Genomic DNA, 18,327 nt, shown 5'->3' on the forward strand with positions numbered 1-18,327 from the left:
ACAGCAAAACAATTTGGATACTTTCTTGATTATCGTCAAGCTCTAAATGTTTCGAATTTTAGAAGGAAGATGTAATGATTGTTGAGTTGAAAAGTCAAGCAAGGACGTACGTTGTTGTCGAGAACGAGAATTAGGAGTAGAACTTTTATAAAAATCAACACATTACACTCTCCTTGTTATGTTATGATAAAATTATACTGGCAAATATTCAAGAATCTCAATTTTTTTTTGTATGCATTGATAAAAAACTGTTGGTTATCACACGGACAAATTTGCCAAAAGTTGAAAAATCTGTCTTTCAACGTTTCCAGTGGGTTGGGATTCCAGTGAGTCTGTGACACAGGAGTGTTAAAGTAATAAAGATATATGAAAAGTTTTACATTAAAATCGAAGAAAAACTAAAAGTTTGTTATTGGTTGGTTGACAAAAGCCTGTTTTTTGTCATTTTTTAGGGAGTTTCTAAACGTCGACTAGAAATGACGACCACGACCAGCGACCAGATTAATTTGGGTTAACAAGTTTTTTCTCTTTCTCCAACCATTCCAACGTAGAGTGTGTCTTCTAATCATTTGAATATGTTTAATATTGAAGAGTAAGCTCACCCCTGTCTCATCTATTTAAAGCCACGTGCCAAATACGTAAAACAATACCATTTCGACGCTCTTGGAGCTTCATTATGGTGTCAATTTCTATCCTTTTGTAATATCAGCATCACGATAATTACATGTTTTTTTTATAAGCATAACGTTTATAAGTATACCAAGACCTGAATTTGTCTAAAAAATAAGCATATTACAAGCATATTACATATTACTGAGCTTGTTTTTGAGGTGTGTAAGTGAAAATGTTTAATACAGTACACAGTCTGCATTAAATTAACAAAAAGTTTCTTCAAACGGCATTTTAATTAAAACAAATACAAGCGTAAACGCGGCAATTGTTCGCAACTTTCCTGAAAAATCTTATAAATATCTTCATGTATAGCAACGACAGATTTTGAAAAAATTGGAGACTCAAAATTTTCGGGTAAAATAAGCATATGATAAACATACTTCGAGCCTGAGTCTAAAATATCTCTAAGCATAACTGAGCTTTTTTCCCAAAAAACATAAGCTTATAAAAAAAACATGTAGTGGTACAAAATATTTTGAAAATGGTTTGAGAAGCTTTGTATTTCATCATCAGATTGTTATTTCTGTCGAAATTAGTCAGCATAAAGACAATAGAATAATTGATTAGATTCATATCTCTAAAACTAGCCTTCCCAATTTATTTCTACTGACAAGTTCTATATATTCATACTTAAGGCATCTCATTCATCATAACTAAAACATTTGGTTTAACAAAGCTTAAAAACATCATACTTAATGACCCTGTCAATATTTTTGTCAAATAGTGTCAGTTTGTCAAGAAAATGACTGCTTACTTCAAAGTCCCTTCAAAGGCCACTTTTTAGTATTCTGAGGACTTGATTTAAACATTATCTACGGTGGAGAGAGCAAATAAACTCGATAATCCAAATTTATCTGGTCGCCGGTCGTGGTCGCTGGTCGTGGTTGCCATTTCTGGTCGATATGTTTAGAAACTCCCCGTTTTTCACTACTTTTTAGAGTCAACTGGCAATTATTTTTGTTTGATATCTTTTGATTGAATGGTAAGGTCGATGGGAAAAGGTTTACACTTTACACAGACTGAGTGAGATGTTTGATATCAATGATTTATTAAGAGGTGTATGATTACAATAAAGTCAACGAATACCAAAAATTACTAGACGAGGAATTTTAAGCAAATGGTAATTTTTATTCAGTTTTTGAAATTCCTTTATCGACGCTGTGCCGACGATTCGAGATTCTATTCAGCGCGCAATCAACAAAGACAAAAGTAACCATGACAACCATCCAATATCTTGGATGAAGAAGTTCAAAGTTGATATTTTTATTCCCGTCGTTGGAAACACAACTAAAAAATATCATCATTGTTTTTTAAAAAAAGTCAGTGATAGAGAATCATAACATAAAGTTTGTCTATTATTTCGATTCAATTAAAGTGACATTTCCATAATTAATACATAAAAGCTTAGTAATTACTGTTATACATATTTGGGGATCATGTAAAAGATTTCTTTCGAAATAAACTCACTTCAATTACACTTGGAGGTCTCTGGGGAATTCGTAAATAGTAAACTGCATACTGATACAGTCTGCTGGATATTAATAAGGTAATATTTGCTCTTCATCTTTTATTCTTTCTATAGTAATTAGATTGACACATGCGCAATAAAATTTCTATTATTGGTCTTCAGAGGTTAACATATTCTTTGAAAACTTAACCTCTGATACTCAGGGTAGTAAACCTTTCGGTAAGGAAAAACTATAGAAACATTTATTTAGCAGTATTATACTAAATACAATCTCTCAAGTTTTTTTTTTTACTTCATGATTCTCGTTAGTTAATGAAAAATAGGTAGACTATCAGAATGTTTCGTAATTTTGTTTTTGGTGCAGTAGGAATCGGGTAAGTGCTCATTTTTTTCTTGCTATTTTTCTTTTCTTTGAGTTCCATCAAACACCCATGTCTCAGCAAGTGATCAGGAGTGAATTTTTGACAAACATGGAAAACGAAAAAAGGCAAAATTCTAATTGAGATTCCTAAGAATAAGCACTAGTAGGAAAAGTAGTATCACAGAGTCACTTTCTCTAAAATCTAACCTGTGATGACGTATTATAAAGATTTTAACCGCTTAAACATTTACGGAGGTGTTCGCAGTGTTCCTAGCGTCGATATTTTCATGAAACTCAAACGTTTAAGTTTCATGAAATTTTCTCTGTCGATACCACCGTGATCGCTGTAAATTACATCCCTTTAGCGGACAATAGCATGGTCTAGATTTTCATCATATGTTTTTTACTTTTTTCTGATAAGTTAACTGTTTTTTTTTGTTGCATTTTATCCTTACTTGATCTTTCTTGTGGTCTTTTTACATCTTTACATCTTGCCGCTGCGTCCAATAAGGACTCTTTATTTCCAGTGCTGTCGGTGACTTGCGATAATCCGTGACGTTATAGGGCCTTTTTTAGCATGATTACGTGATTTAGAAATCATTTTTTCGTGATTATGAGATCAGAGGTCAAAATGTGATCGTGATTCGAAAGATTTTTGAGCCGTGATGCGTGATTTGGATTTTTTTTTAAAGGGATGCGCGATTATCCAAGTTTTTTGCTGTTTTACATGAGCGTGATAGAAGACAACTTTTACTTCTTGTGAAATAGCTTTTGGTTTCACTAAACAAGGACTTATTTTTCAGAGAAGAAACATCAAATCATTAAAAGCGTAGGTTAAAAAAGTCGAGTTGGCGGTAGAAAGTAAACTATTGTTAGTATAATACTGTTTTTTATGTGTTCTTTTTCACTTCGAAGTAGATATGAAAACCATTAATTTTTCATTGTTTTTTCAGCTCCATTATTAAAGTTTCTTTCTAAAAAAAAATACTCAGAAAGGCTTCATTCGAAAGGTCTATTTGGAATGAATTTAGGTGGTCGTTAAACATCTTTTTCGGGTCGATTTTTCAATTTTTGGTTCAAATTAAAGTTTGGTACTCAACAATATCCTGAAGTTTTATTTCATATAAAGAAGAGGAAAGTAGAAACTTTAGGTCTATAGACACGTACCTGAGCAGATCTTGCGGCCCGCCCCTAAACGCCCACCCCGCCGCCCGTCACGAAAACCGGAATATTCGCTCTTCTGGTCCTTGGAGCGACTCCAAATTTTTACTGTCGCCACAAAGAACATTTCCGGAAAATTTTACACCGGTACTGTTAACAGTTCCGAATTTATGACGACCAAAACAAACCCGCCATCTTGAATCTAGTCCAATCTCAAGTGTGGTTTTTTGGTAAAGGGAATGACTGTTTCATGGCTTATTTTCTTGTAGTAAGTGATGGTTTAATGCTTCCATTTTATATAAAGAGCTTCTCAAAACTCCAAGAAACATTTTTAAATGATAAACTTTCTAATTTCCTTCCAATTGGGATCAAACTTCAGCGCCACAAATGTGTGACAGGTACGTGAAACGTTTCTTCTGTTTTCTCTCTCTTTTTAAGTTATTTAATAATAATTTATTGTTATAAACGTCCATAACTTCTTCTTGGAACTATTATTATAATGTAACAAAGTTCTAGGCGCACGAGGGCCTCTGGAACTATCCATACACCTTTAGTTGGGTTTTGATAGTGATATAGTTGATTTATAGTTAGCTTTTTCGCAGGCAAAAGTAAGGTTTACGCAACTTTTTTGTATGCGGTAATCTCAGGCTTCTACGCGAAGCCATGAATTTGCTGACACAAAAAAAATGGCTTTACTTTCTTTCTTAAATTGAACATTGGATTAGTGCATCAAGTTCAACTGAAATCTGTCAAAAATCCCATATTGAAAGCTTTTTTTCCTCTTTTTACAGCAATAAATAGTTTTAGTGCCAGTTTACGCAAAACAGCAAAACCGGGCAGTTAGTCACACTAGGAAATCTAGCTTTCAGAAAAAACAACATCAGTCATCTACAGGATGCATTTGCACAACAAGGATGAGAGTTACCTGAATCAAGCTCACAAAACAATTAATTAAAACTTGAAAGTTTGAAACAAAATAAAACGTGCAGCAGCCAAAATCAACCAACCAAAATTTGACATTCAATTCCCAAGAATTTTAAGGCCTTGTTTTCCACACATGTAAATGGGTCATTGTTTAAGGTCCGGCAAAGTTTTCGGGAAACAGCCTATCCGGTGGTGCGCGGATCTAGGTGGGTTCCGCCTCCTCCGTAGATCTTTTTCTTGGGAAGTTGATCTTCAAATTAGTTTTCAAGGTTGGCTTGGCTCAAATTTTTTCATCTATGGCTCAAATTTTAGGCAATTTCTCAAAGTTTTTGAAAATATTAATTTCATTAAAAAGCGCCGGGTTATTTTTTGATGAATCCCTTTAGAAGTTTTGCGGCGCATTTTTTTGCTTGAGAGTCAAGTAAACGATATAGCGCTTTCGCAGCATTAATCTTTGATATGCATTTTGGCAGGACGCTAGTGTGACTAACTGCCGGGGGTTTTTGATCTCTTGGCGGAAAAATCTCAGGATTGGATGGTCCGATTGACTTGAAATTTTCAACACAGCTTCCCCTCATAGAAAGGTGTGATCTGAATGAAACAGATTTTTGATAAAATGTTTTGTTGATTTTATAATTATAAAAAACAGTTTTTTGTTTTTTTACCCCCTGATTTTATTTTTTCAATTTTTTTTTCACTCAGATCACAGAAGGTTACTAGGGTAACATAACTGCCAAATATCAAAAGCTAACTCCTTCTGGTTGCTGAGATTTTTCTGCCAAGAGATTTTCGAATCTATTTTTAGAAGTGACGTCATGACCCCCGCCTTTGATATTTTTAATTATTTTTTCTATTTTTAGAACGGCATAATAATGAAGTACCATCATACAAAGTTTCAACAATACATATCAAAAAGTTTTTGAGATATTCCATTTTGAATTTTTTTGGATTTTTTCAAAAAAGTTTGTTAACGACCACCTCAACACCCAAGAAACAAAAGATAACTTTATTTCTAAGCCCGATGCGAGGACTTGACGGTATTGAGGGAGAAGTGTCTGTTGATAAACTTTAAACTATATAAATTACTAGATTACTGAATCTCGTAAAATAGAACCAAGTTTGGTTGCTTGAAAAATTACATGTTCACGAAATATGCTCAAAAACGGTCAAGTTTCCCAGCCAACCCACAACGTTTTTTCGACGTTTATCTAGCGTTCACAACGTCCATATAACGTTAAATGAACGTTGAAATAACGTTGTGTGCCAGCTGGGTTAGCAAGATATTTCACTTTTGACTCCATGATTTCCGAAATTCAAACTGATTTTTTCGCCCTTCTTCGGATATATCTGTCATTGGTCTTGAAAGTGTCAACGACTTTTATCAACCCTTTAAGGAACTAGACTTCTATGAATATATAATGTGACGACCATTCTATTCAGCAAAACTAGCAAAAATTCTCACTGGGATACTGATAGAGGGATGGCTATCTTAAATTTGAGTTGAGAGTATTGACTTTCTTATAAAAAAACATTTTAGGGAAAAAGAAATCTTGGGAAAAGGTATATGCCGCACACACAAAGGTTGCAAAATAATAAGTGGTTTTTTGTTGTTATAATAATGGTAAGTAAGAAAGTAATAAGAAAAAAGAACAAAATTACAATGGCAATAGTTTCTTTGTTTCTGTGTTATGATAGAAACAATAGGAAGGAAAATGAAGTACTTAAAACTCATGCCACTTGCTGCCTTTATTCATTATGGATTCCTAAACTTTAAAGTTATGATACAATAAAGCGAAATGTATAGGATATGAGGTAACTTTAATTTTTTTTTCTTATGTTATAAAAGAAATGTGTTTCGAATTTAAATTCACTGTTTTTACTGAAATCAGGGTTGTTCCATAATGGTTCAAAGCTAAAAGAAGAAGCATTCCTTTTTTTGAATGTGTACCATATTGTAGATCTTAAAAGAAACTACTGATGCCTAGGCTAAGACAATTAACAAACTGTAGGTATTGTAGGAGGGGGAAATTTGTAAAATCGTTCGACTTTTTTAGTCAAAGCACTTGTTATACATTTTTGGAAAGCTAAGGGGTAGGGAAATCAAAATAACTTGAATGTCAATTTTTTTTCTGACAAATACGACGGTCTCAGGCAAAAATCATAGGGTGAAAAATTAATGAAAATTTGAGCTTGAGAAAATGGAGACCTGTTGTATCTTTTTGGAAAGCTCTCAAAAAATTAAGATTAATTATATATTGCGAGTATAGGTGATTTCAGTACCTAACTCAAGATATTGAGCTTCCAAAAGCGCAAAAACTGGACAAAACAACTGTTTCTGGCTGAAAAACACTGTTTTTAAGGATTGATATCTCGATTTAGGTACAGAAGTCACCTATATTTGCAAGATATCTCTAATCTTCTTAATTTTTTGAGAGCTTTCTGAAAATATACAACAGGTCTCCGTTTTCTCAAGCCAAAATTTTCATTAATTTTTCACCCTATGATTTTTGCCTGAGACCGTCGTATTTCTCCGAAAATCACACCAAAGTGTCTGAAAAAAAATTGGCAACCAGGTTGTTTTAATTCCCCTACCCCTTAGCTTTCCAAAAATGTATAACAAGTGCTTTGACTAAAAAGATCGAGCGACCTCAAAAAAACGAACAAATTTCCCTTTACTATTTTAATTAGAAGAGAGTATTTCGTAGTTTTTTCTTTTTCAGATTCTTTTTTAATTGTTTTTTGTCCTCAGTAGCCAGAGCAGCGTAGGCAGGTATTTTTTTCTAATTGCAACGAGAAATCTCACAGTTGGATGGAGGTCTTTTTTAAATTATGAAAGAGCCTTTGCTAAGGTCTTTTTTTGCCTTTGGTTTAATACACCTTTCCGACCGTAGCCGCCGCGCGTGCATTTTTTTGTCCATTTTACCACATTAAAACCGTCCCAGTCTTTTTTCGCACCAATAGACAATAGAAAAAGCTGTAAAAAAGGATTGGATAGAGCTTAAGGTGACTAATTAATTAATAAAATGGCACGCACCTGACCGCGCGACTACGGTCAAAAAGGTGTATTCCCAAAAGAGTGCTAAATCATAAAAAATGATTACTGCTAAAATATCATGTACTAAAAACACGAATCCTATGAAACAGAGTAATAACGTTATGTGCATTGGGTTATTACTTCTCAGCCAAAAAAAACCCACCCGTACCCAGAGCTACTTTCACTGCTTTTTGATTTCACTAACAGACCTTTCGTAAGCACTATCAGAATAATAAAACAATAAAAAAAACTAAGGGACCAAGTTTAGTTCATGAGTTTTCTACAAACTATTCAATAGCTTTAATATCATTTTGCTTTTTGGATCCGAGAAATGTTTCCCGGTCAAATTGCTGAAAAAGATCCATTCTTTTGTAAAGTAACTTTTTCAGAAATTATCTTTAAAGGGGGTAATCATTGAACTTCATTTCTCAAAACAGGGATTCGTGACCTCGAGGTGAATCACTTTCATAAATTTTTGTCAATATAACTGAACATTCAGTTGCTAGTTGTCCATCGCACGCTTCTTTTTCCATAGGAACAAAAATATATGAGCATAAGGCGTACTCTTTGTGTGCTTGATTATAGGGGGCGCTCATTTTACAGTTTTTGGAAAAAAATCACCCTCATATCGCTACGAAGCACCAAAATTGGCCAAAACCCTTCATTTTCCTAGGGATTTTTAGCATAATGGTATAATAAGGTCAATAGCACTTAATTATGACCCCCCCATTTTTTAAATTTTTATCTGGAGTACCCACCCCCTGCTTATTCCATCCCCTACAATTAATACAAGAGTACCCTGTCAGAAGATTAGAGGCATTTCGGTCACATCCCAATAAAAAGGAACATTCGAAGGCTTCTTATAAAAAAAGTGTAGTAGAACAGAAAACCTAACAGAAAAGGTTTTTTCTGATTTTCTTTTCCATTTTCATTCAACAGATATGGGAGCTGCAGGACTTCACTGGATTTGTAGTGTTCCGATTGGAATCACAATCTCCTTAATCGGTTTAATCGGGAACGTTATCTCCGTCATAATTTGGTTCCACTTAAACCAATCCAAGTCAAGACGCAATAAATCAACCGCTCAATACTTTATCTCCTTAGCATTTTGCGATAGTGCGTTGCTGTTATTCTTTTTACTCCACGATTCATTACCAAGTCTGGTTTCTACCATCAAAAGCAATTATTATTACGCAGCAACATGGTGCTGGTTTCTATTCCCGATGTTCTTTTTCGCATTGGTGTGTAGTATCTGGGTCGTAGTTGGTGTCACCATCAATCGATACATCATGATTGCCTTTCCGACCAAGGTAAAAGTTTAGAATTTAATCTCGCAAGGTTGCGGGTTCAACCCCCAGCCGGGTCATACTAAAGATTCTCAAAATGGTACTTGATGCCTCTCTGTTTGATTCTCAGCAATTCAGAAACGGATCAAGGGTAAGGGGAGCAATCCAGGGAGAAAGAGTTGCACCTTTGGATAGATAGCTATCGAAAGAGGAGCCTTCGGGTCGCCTCCGACTGCAGTCACAGACTTAAAAATTATACATACCCCTTTCACAGCTGATTGTGAGTGGTTGCAATTGACATGTTTGGGCCAGTACAACGGTGTATTATACACTTCTGAGTGCTTCGATACGTATAAAAGCGAAACAAAATCCTATAATCAAAAGTAGCACTCAGCCCTTATCGGTCATCAAACTGTCACAGGATCCCATAATAAAGTAAAGTCTCGATGACTCGAACCTATACAACTTGAATATCTCCTAGCTCGAACAAGTTAGCTGCTCCCTTCAGTTAGCAATGGATTTCTCAGCTGGCACACAACGTTGTTTCAACGTTTATCTAACATTCACAACGTCCATATAACGTTAGATGAACGTTGAAACAACGTTATGAGTTATTGAGACTCCACTGTATAAGAATTTATCTTATTGATTTTGTAGGTCCAGATTATTTACTCAGATACCCGTTCGAAAATCGGAATTTTCGGCATCACACTATTCGCTTTCCTCGTCAATTTGCCGCACTTCTTTACGTACCACGCCGTCAAAGACGGGGAAAACGGCGACTATAAGATTACACATACGGAATACGGGGCCTCGGAAGCATCCACTAATTACGAATTTTGGGCTCATTGCATAGCTCTTGTTTTGGGACCATGGGTCGTCATTGCGATCTTGAATGGTTTGATAATCAAGATTTTGAAAAACCAAATGAAGAAATTTACTAAAGAAAAACGTAAGTATCAAAAGCAGTTTGCGCAAGCCATTCTAAGAATAAGATATTGGTCAGTCAAATCTAATGTAACTATGATCTAATAAAAAATTAGTCATGAATTCTTTCAACTTTACCCTTTTAAAGGGTACTTGATTAAAAAACAACCCAAATTTAGTCAAAAAGTTCCATAATAATGTTATACCCTCTAAAACTTGGTTCAGCCTCAGCTAAACTGTCATATTTTCAGACTTCGCAATTTTCAGTTTCATATTATGGGCATATTATCCTTGATTTTCTCCCAATTTGTTTCTGAATTAGGTCTCGTTTGTTATAAAAGAGCCCCCCCCCCAGCGGACCAAGTAATCACGCAATATGTTTTTCGAAATTCACGCATTTACGCAACTTGTTTAAAATTTTCACGCATTCACGCATTCACGCATGTGAAAAAGCTCATTCAAGGATTCACGTGCAAACCACTGTGGACCCCTATAAAACAAGTTATTTATAAACATTATAAACATTATAAACATTTTTTTAATTTTTGATTTTTCCAACTAGCCACCAAGCAAATGCGACAAGAGCAACAAATGACACGAACTTTGCTTTTCATCACGTTTTCCTTCCTCATACTTTTGGCTTGGCAATGTGTTACTCAATGTTTTTGGATGCTTGGATATGGGAAAGGTAAATACTTTACCACATGCATGTCGCACTACGGTACTGAGCTGTTAACATTTTACCACACTCTTAACACTTTGAATTATCTTTAGCTTCAAGTACTTTTAGGTACAAATCACTTTACTTAAAAAAGGTTTTTCGACAGTAGCCGTCAATTGCCGCGCGAGCATTTTTTTTTGTCCGATTTACGACCATAACACCGTCCCTGTCTTTTTTTCGCACCTGTAAACAATAGAAAGAGGTGTAAAGAAAGATTGGATCGAGCTTAGGGTGGTAAAACGGACAAAAAATTCCTACGCGGCACTTGGCAGCTACGGTCGAAAAGGTGTATTAGCTCTCCTTATTCTTGGGAAATTTTGCTTAATTAGAAAATAAATATCTAACATGTTAGCTTAACAACTCAAACAGCCTTTTTTTAGAAAGGGCAATTTTCCATGAACTGGAATAAAACAAAATAGCTACCACAGCATAGATGATTCCAGGAAAGAGTTATAATCACGCTTCTTTTCATGAGACATCAAAACCCAAGCAACGGACAGTGAGAAAAGGGTACACTTCATCTATTGAAGAAGAAAAAAGGACATTTTTTCATAAATCATATAAATCTTTTTTTATTTATTTTTTATTTTAGGTCACGCAAACCAAAACATATGGACAACAGTTGATAAATCATTCGCTTTCGCAAAGCTTGGTGTTATCATCAATTCTTCTATCAACTGGATCTTCTATTGTTTTACGTGTTCTCTGTTCAGGAAAGAAACACGCAAATTTTTGGGTCTTCGAAAGTCTGGAAACAATCATGATCGATCATCCAATTTCTCGTCTTCCATCACGAAATCAAGTTCACTTGGCAAACCAGAATCGTGTATGATTATTGCAAATACTGGTGTTTGATGTTTGAAAATAAATAATATATTAAAATGCAAGCCAAGCCAAGGTTAGGCCTGAAGCTATTTATGCAGTTCTTAATCTATGATGTGAGCTTTTCGCAGGTTCTCTGCAAAGTTACTAGCGAACATATCACCACAAACCGGGATTTTTCGTTCCCTTTCTTGGTGAGCTCCACTTTATTGACTATCGAAAAAAAGCCTTTCAAGTGTCCTGCGACGCAAAATCTATTTTTTCGCTACTACAAGAGCTCTAAAGTTAGAAAAGTGACATTAGAGAAAGAAAAAGTCGCAAATTTGAATAGATGTTACTGCGTAGAAGAAAAGCGGTGACATCTAGTATAGACTACGTGCAAAATGGCACGAAATTCATGACGTTAAATTGCTGTAACTCACGTCGTAGATTTTTGAAAGGAACTACGAAAATTTTTGACCAACGAGTACAAGCCTGTAATAAATTTTGCGTCCTAAATAGTTTCATGCTAAACCTTGCTTTTACATAGTTTGACTAAATGTGATATTATAAAAGACTCATGACAGAGGTGACACCCTTTAGATATATGATTCATTTTTACAGGCAAACCTCGCTAATTCGAATATCTACTTTTTCTATATTTTGAACTAAAATCTTGTTTTTTTCGGCTAAACAAAATATATTCCACGTAATTCGAATCTTTCTCTGAAGCGATAGATTCTAATCTAATTTGAGACTCTTTTGTGTTCTTAAAAACGTTTAAAGTTACTTTTGCCGTTATGCCGAACTAATTCTCAGTCCCTGTCAAGGAGAAATCTTTATAAAAATGCTTTCTTTGATTCGAATCTTTCCGTATATTGTTATTATCTTTCCGTATTTTTCCCTACTGCAAGAACTTCAAAACTTGGGCTCCAAAAATTCGAAAAAGTTGCAAAGTGGATAGACATTAATTGCGTAGAAAAAACGCGGTTGACGTCTAGAATAGGCTAGAATCAACTGAAATTAATTTCGAACCCAATTGGTGCTCGATGAAAAAGGTTTTGGAATCCGTCAAACTTTCTTTCTAGCGGTTTTAATAAATCTAGCATTTCATATTCAACAATGAACTTCTGATCCTTGAAATTTAACTAGTTTAACACTGGGTATTCAGATCAAACCTTAAAGCGATCTATATAGAAACTATAAGACAATGTATCAAATTAAAATATAATTTTTGGCGGCAGGATATCAAATAAATATTGTTTTTGTTTGTTAGAGAAACTGCCGAGCCGCACTATCATTTTCAATAGATTTTTAACAGCACGGGAATTATATTTATGTTATTATCAGGCATTGAGATTTATTGTAAGTATTACTGGCCTAAAAATGAGAATTGTTATAATTTATTTTAATTCTTACACTTGATTTTCTAATGACTTGTTTTCCCGATTTAAAACTCACTCCTGCCAAAAAGATCCTCTTAAAAGTGAACCAAGCACCCTTCGAATTCAAATTCCTACTTTTTATAGAAGTATATACCCGGGGGGGGGTACTAGGGCAAGATGGGTTACGGGGATGCTCCGCTGCTCAGGGTACCTTTTTTAACCTCCACGAGTCCCAGGTAGGGTCGCAAAAACACCAAAATAGAAAAATCAGTCCCTCGTAGGGTGCCTATTTTTGGAAAATTTGGGGAAAAAGTAGAAAATTTGAGAAAATTTTGGAATTTCAGTCCCATTCAGGGTCACTTTTTTCGCAAATTTCGAGTCCCACGTAGGGTCCATTTTTCGAACCTCAGCGGAGCACTCCCGTCGGTCGACAAGGGTAGTACCCCCCCCCCCCGGGAGTATATATCAGCCGACAGCTACTCATACACCCCTTCTCACAGACCCACTGGGAACCCTTGGCAAAAATATCGTCCGAAGTGGAAAATTATACTCTTCTTTTTGTCCCCGCTGAAAATAACCAGATAAGCAACTCCTCACTGCAAAATTTTGTGCTATTCTTCCATCCCCACTGAATTTTCTGGCCAAAAAAAAATGGAATTCAAGTCCCCAGTCATAAAAAACATCGGAATATCAAGATCCCATCAAGTTTTGGTTTGTTATTTTTTTACCCCACTGGCTGATAAATTCCCACCGGGTCTGTGAGAATGGGGGGATGTTCTTATGTGAATATTTTCTTAGAAGTCCCCAGCAATGATGGTAAAACAAGGTTGACCGTTGTTTGTAAGTAAATTGGATTATTATAAATAAAATAACTAAATGAGTAAATCGTTGTCTTCTATTGATTTTTCATTGGAAAATGTTTGCATTACACTACCGGTTATATTGGAATAAATTTTTGAAAAATCAGAAAAATTCAAGAAGTCATGATGATGAAAAATGTGCGTTTTTTTTGTGAGAGTTGATTTTTTGTTGATACTGCTTTTAATTTAGTATCATTTAGAAATTAGACGATGACTAGCACTAATTATATAAACCAAAGGTCGCGCCAAAGGTACTCTAATTCAAACAAAAAGTTGTCAAAATTTTTCTCACCCTCGTTAAAATACCAACTGGACAGAGACAGGGGTGTTTAAGTATGCAATATTTCTTAACCTAATGCCGAAACAACTCTTAAAAGAATTACCTTTAAATTATGCTGATATCGGTGACCTAGTTTCCACCTGGTAGCAAAACTGGAATTGACGTTCTTTATGAACATATAAACGACTGGACATCAATCTCCTTTGTATTTTTGTAGAAAGGGCTGCTAGCTTCGTTGCCGCCTCGTTAAAAGTATAAAATAGATTTTGATGATATACCAGTTGGGAATACCTGGCTAACAACGTCAAAACTTCGACAAAAGTCACTGTTGTTCTACTTTTCTCAAGTCTTTTATCTATATCATAACAAAGATAAAAGAGGCAAAATCATCGTCAGCTTGTTAAAACTTCGACTAATATTTCTAAATTTTGACTTAAAAGTGTCTAATAATTTTAGAGAGTGTCACATTCTAATTTTGATACTCTTATGACACAGGCTCTCAACTTTGGCAAGCTATTTTTTTCAAGTCATTTAGAAAATTATTGGAGTGACAAAAGGGATTCAAAAGTATACACGCAGTTGAAATTCTACATTTCAGAGTTGAAAAATGTTGATGCAATATATTGCAAGCTTGTGAAAAAAATTCGAAAATAATATTTTTGTGCATTGTGTGTTCAAGCTCTATCGATCCTTTTACCTATATAATTCAAAGAAATGAAATTATGACGGAATATTGTCGGATTATTCATACCAATTTTGAAATTACAGGCGGCAACGAAGCTCGCTTCAAAGAGACAATAAAAGATGGATGTCCAGTCGTTTATATGTTCATGCGTTCTTAAAGTACAAAATAATGTTTTGGGTGGGGCAACAACAACACACATGTCAATGTTAAGTAGACTATATGTAACACATTACCAATGTCTATAAAATCTGAACTGATCTTTATATATAAGGAAAATATGCAACAATTTATGAGTTAAGGTTTTCGAAAAATAATTGTTATATTTTAAGCCTTATTTCAAAATAAAAAATTTCACGATAAAGAGTGTGAGAAAATTTTAGTACGTGACGTCTTGAACCTTTTATCGTCCGGGGGTAGCGAAAAATCATCAAAATGGAACCTTTTATCGTTCTTTTTCTTTTTCGTCCGTTAGAATGCATTAACACAAGAAGTATTTCATAGATCTACTTAAATACGCCTCGTTGTTTTTACCTTTTTTTGAAATAACAACTTTACCGCTTGATTTGATAGATTTTACCAAGTGAAAATCCTTTGTTAGGAATCTCCCCTCAAAAACTTCACGGGAAAACAACTGAAGTTTGATCCAAAAAAAATAGCAGTCCCTTTATTACTTTTAAAATGAAATAAAAAAAATTAATGAAAAGTAACACCCTTAATTTAGTTATGGCATGTCTCAAAAACATGAAAATCACCATAACATTTTTGGAAAGCATTAGCCGGCGGAAAATGAGCAAACCAATGATTTACTACGAAGGATAAAATGATGAAGTTTCACTGTTGGAGTGTTACCTAATTGTTCATACCCCAATTTTCGCGAAAAACCGCAAAAACCAAAAAGTGCTTACGTCAACAAAACTTGTCTTTTTAAATAACTCCAGTTTTGCTGATGGTAGGAAATTTAAAAAAAAAATTGGCAAAAAAGTGCTGACGTCAGCAAAATTCAAGTTTTTTTGTTGAAAAATGATCCTTTTCTTGATGTGCAACTTTAGTCCAAATTTCATTTTTCTACTATTAGTCAATAACTTACCTGAGACCTCGTTGGAAAGGTAATTTTGAGCGTCTCGGAATATGATAATGTAGAATTTTATTAAGACTTGGAAATGAATAGTTAGAAACGTTTACAACCGCATTCTTGAGATCTGTCGACCAAAAGTTTCTTTCCCTATAATTAGATGGGTTTCAGAGTGAACCCAATTGCTCTATTTCGTCAAATTTTACTTAATTTTCGATACACATACAAAAGGAGAAAATATCTTTGCAATTCAAGATTTTTTATCAAAGTCTTGCCAGTCTCAAAATATCAACCAATTTTTTCTGGCGTTTTTTTTCAGACAAAACAACCAAATTTTCCACATCTGTCAGTGGACTTCTGACTTTCGCCACAGTAAAAGTCCTCCCTATAATCGTCTACTTAAAAGAAGGGGATTGACCGGTACTCCTTGTTATCGAGGTTTCAACCCTTTTGGCCCTTCTTTAGTATTTCAGCATTAATTAGAGTGCACGGGTAGCGTATTTACAATAAAAAATAAGAAAAGCTTCAAGTTTTGTGCATTGGGAATAGAACTATTTTTTTGATAAAATGACTGATTTTAAGAACTGCAAAAATTAAAATTTTAAATTCCACCCGTTAAAAAACAAATTTCTTTCCGGATTTAGTTTTTAGTTGTAATAATTTTCACTGGATGCAAAACTGAGACAGGGGAGTAATAGACCTTATCGGAGTTTTTGATTTTACTAAAAAAGCGATGCATTGTGGGATTGTTTTGAGTATATCACAATAGAATTCCCTCTAGGAATTCCTCAGAGATTTCTATTGTAATATACTCTAAACAATCCCACAATGCATCGCTTTATTAGAAAAATCAAACACTCCCATAAGGTTTATTATAGCGATTTTCTTCATTTTATGCTTCTACCAAAAAAAATACACTCCGTATCATCTTTTGGCACTTTGAGCCTTAAATTGTTCCTATCCTATTCTTATTTCTATAAATCAGACTTTTGATATTTTAGGAAGTAAATAAGTCTGCGACCGCATGCAAGAATTCTTTCTCCTCGGATTGCTCCACTTAACCTTGATCCTTCTCTTAATTGCTGGGCATCAAACTGATAGTAATCTGAGATCAGATTGTACCCTGAGTATCAGAGTTTAAGTTTTCAAAGAATATATTAACCTCTGAAGACCAATAATATAAATTTTATCGTGCATGTGTCAATCTAATCACTATAGAAAGAATAAAAGATGAAGAGCAAATATTACCTTATTAATGTCTAGCAGACTGTATCAGTAGGCAGTTTACTATTTACGAATTGTCAAGGAACCTCCAAGTGTAATTGAAGTGAGTTTCTTTCGAAAGAAATCTTTTACATGATTCCCAAATGTATAACAGTAATTACTAAACTATTAATTATGGAAATATCATTTTAATTGCATCGAAATAATAGACTTTATGTTATGATTCTCTATCACTGACTCTTTTTAAAAAGCATTGATGATATTTTTTAGTTGTGTTTTCAACGACGGGAACAAAAATATCAGCTTTGAACTTCGTCCAAGATCTTGGATGGTCGTCATGGTTACTTTTGTCTTTGTTGATTGCACGATGAATAATTTAATTTAATTTATAGAAGTGTATTTCTCAGGTCTATTGACCTCTATGAAACAATCTTACATCTTTACAATTTATAGATCTTATCTTTCCATTCGTTTGTCAATTCTAGTTTGAATTTCCCTACGGACGGTGCATTTACAACATTGGTTGCCAAACTGTTCCAAGTATCAATGCTTCTATAGTAAAGTGAATTCGTTTGGTATCCTCTAATGCCGTCTTCAGCGAAATTCCTCTTTAATTCGAGATTGTGCTTACGTTGAGGTCGATTTCGAAGAACGAGTTTCTGACATAGGGAAGATTTATCATAGACATTAAGATGTTTATATACTTCCACCATGTCCCCGATTTTACGCCGGATCTTGAGGCTGGGTAGGTTCATGACTTGTAAACGTTCTTCATATGAATGGTTTCTATAACCACCGACAAGTCTTGTGGCCCTACGTTGGACACTGTTGTGAATTGAGATAAAGACAGCGACAATAAAAAACAGTTCTTGAATTCCCAAGCCATTTAGGATGATTACAAATGAGTGCAATAAAAATTTGATTACTGCAGTGACGTAGGAAAAAATCATGTACTGAAACCATGTACTGAAAAAAATCATGTACTGAAAAAAATCATGTACTGAAATCATGCCACCGGGGCACTGAGACAGGGGTTTCAATTGCATCAGAGTGTTTGATCAGTCGTGGAGACCAAACAGCTTGCGCGTACTCAAGGTGAGGTCTCACAAATGCAATGAAAAGTGTGCGGAGCATCTCGGGAGAAAGGAAGTCGAAGCTTCTATTAATCAATCCAACGATCGAGTTAGCCTTCTTGATCTTGGTGTAGATGTGTTCTTCGAAATTCAATTCACTATCAATAATCACTCCAAGATCCTTCTCTTGATCAACATGTTCTAGGACAGAGCCAGCGATCTCGTAAGGATGTGCATGTTGAATGTTCCAGAATTTCCCTAGTGTCAGCACGTGGCACTTGTCAGGATGGAATTTCAACAACCAGTCACCAGACCACTTTTCCATTGCCTCGATATCGTGCTGAAGTCTAATTGCATCTTCAGCGTTATTTATTTCTTCAATAAGCTTTGTGT

The 18,327-nt window shown here is 34.7% G+C and overlaps 1 protein-coding gene across 5 annotated transcripts in view; it reads left to right on the forward strand.

The window, feature by feature from the left end:
• LOC136806273 (FMRFamide receptor-like) overlaps window positions 1–13,625 on the forward strand; it is a 14,812-nt gene extending 1,187 nt beyond the window's left edge. The window contains exons 1-5 of one of the 5 annotated variants that reach the window (XM_067062832.1): window positions 2,467–2,514; window positions 8,560–8,930; window positions 9,564–9,858; window positions 10,396–10,521; window positions 11,147–13,625. In XM_067062832.1, the coding sequence (XP_066918933.1) occupies window positions 8,562–8,930; window positions 9,564–9,858; window positions 10,396–10,521; window positions 11,147–11,409 (1,053 nt within the window). In that variant the 5' untranslated portion in view covers window positions 2,467–2,514; window positions 8,560–8,561 and the 3' untranslated portion in view covers window positions 11,410–13,625. Of the gene's footprint in view, window positions 1–2,466; window positions 2,515–6,127; window positions 6,208–6,270; window positions 6,399–6,454; window positions 6,592–8,559; window positions 8,931–9,563; window positions 9,859–10,395; window positions 10,522–11,146 lie in introns of those variants that run through there. The other 4 variants (XM_067062831.1, XM_067062830.1, XM_067062828.1 and 1 more) reach the window with 4 other exon arrangements.
• Window positions 13,626–18,327: the final 4,702 nt, after the last annotated feature.

Source organism: Clytia hemisphaerica, unplaced genomic scaffold (assembly GCF_902728285.1).
Source record: "Clytia hemisphaerica strain Z4C2 unplaced genomic scaffold, Clytia hemisphaerica genome assembly, whole genome shotgun sequence".
NCBI classification, from domain to species: Eukaryota; Metazoa; Cnidaria; class Hydrozoa; order Leptothecata; family Clytiidae; genus Clytia; species Clytia hemisphaerica.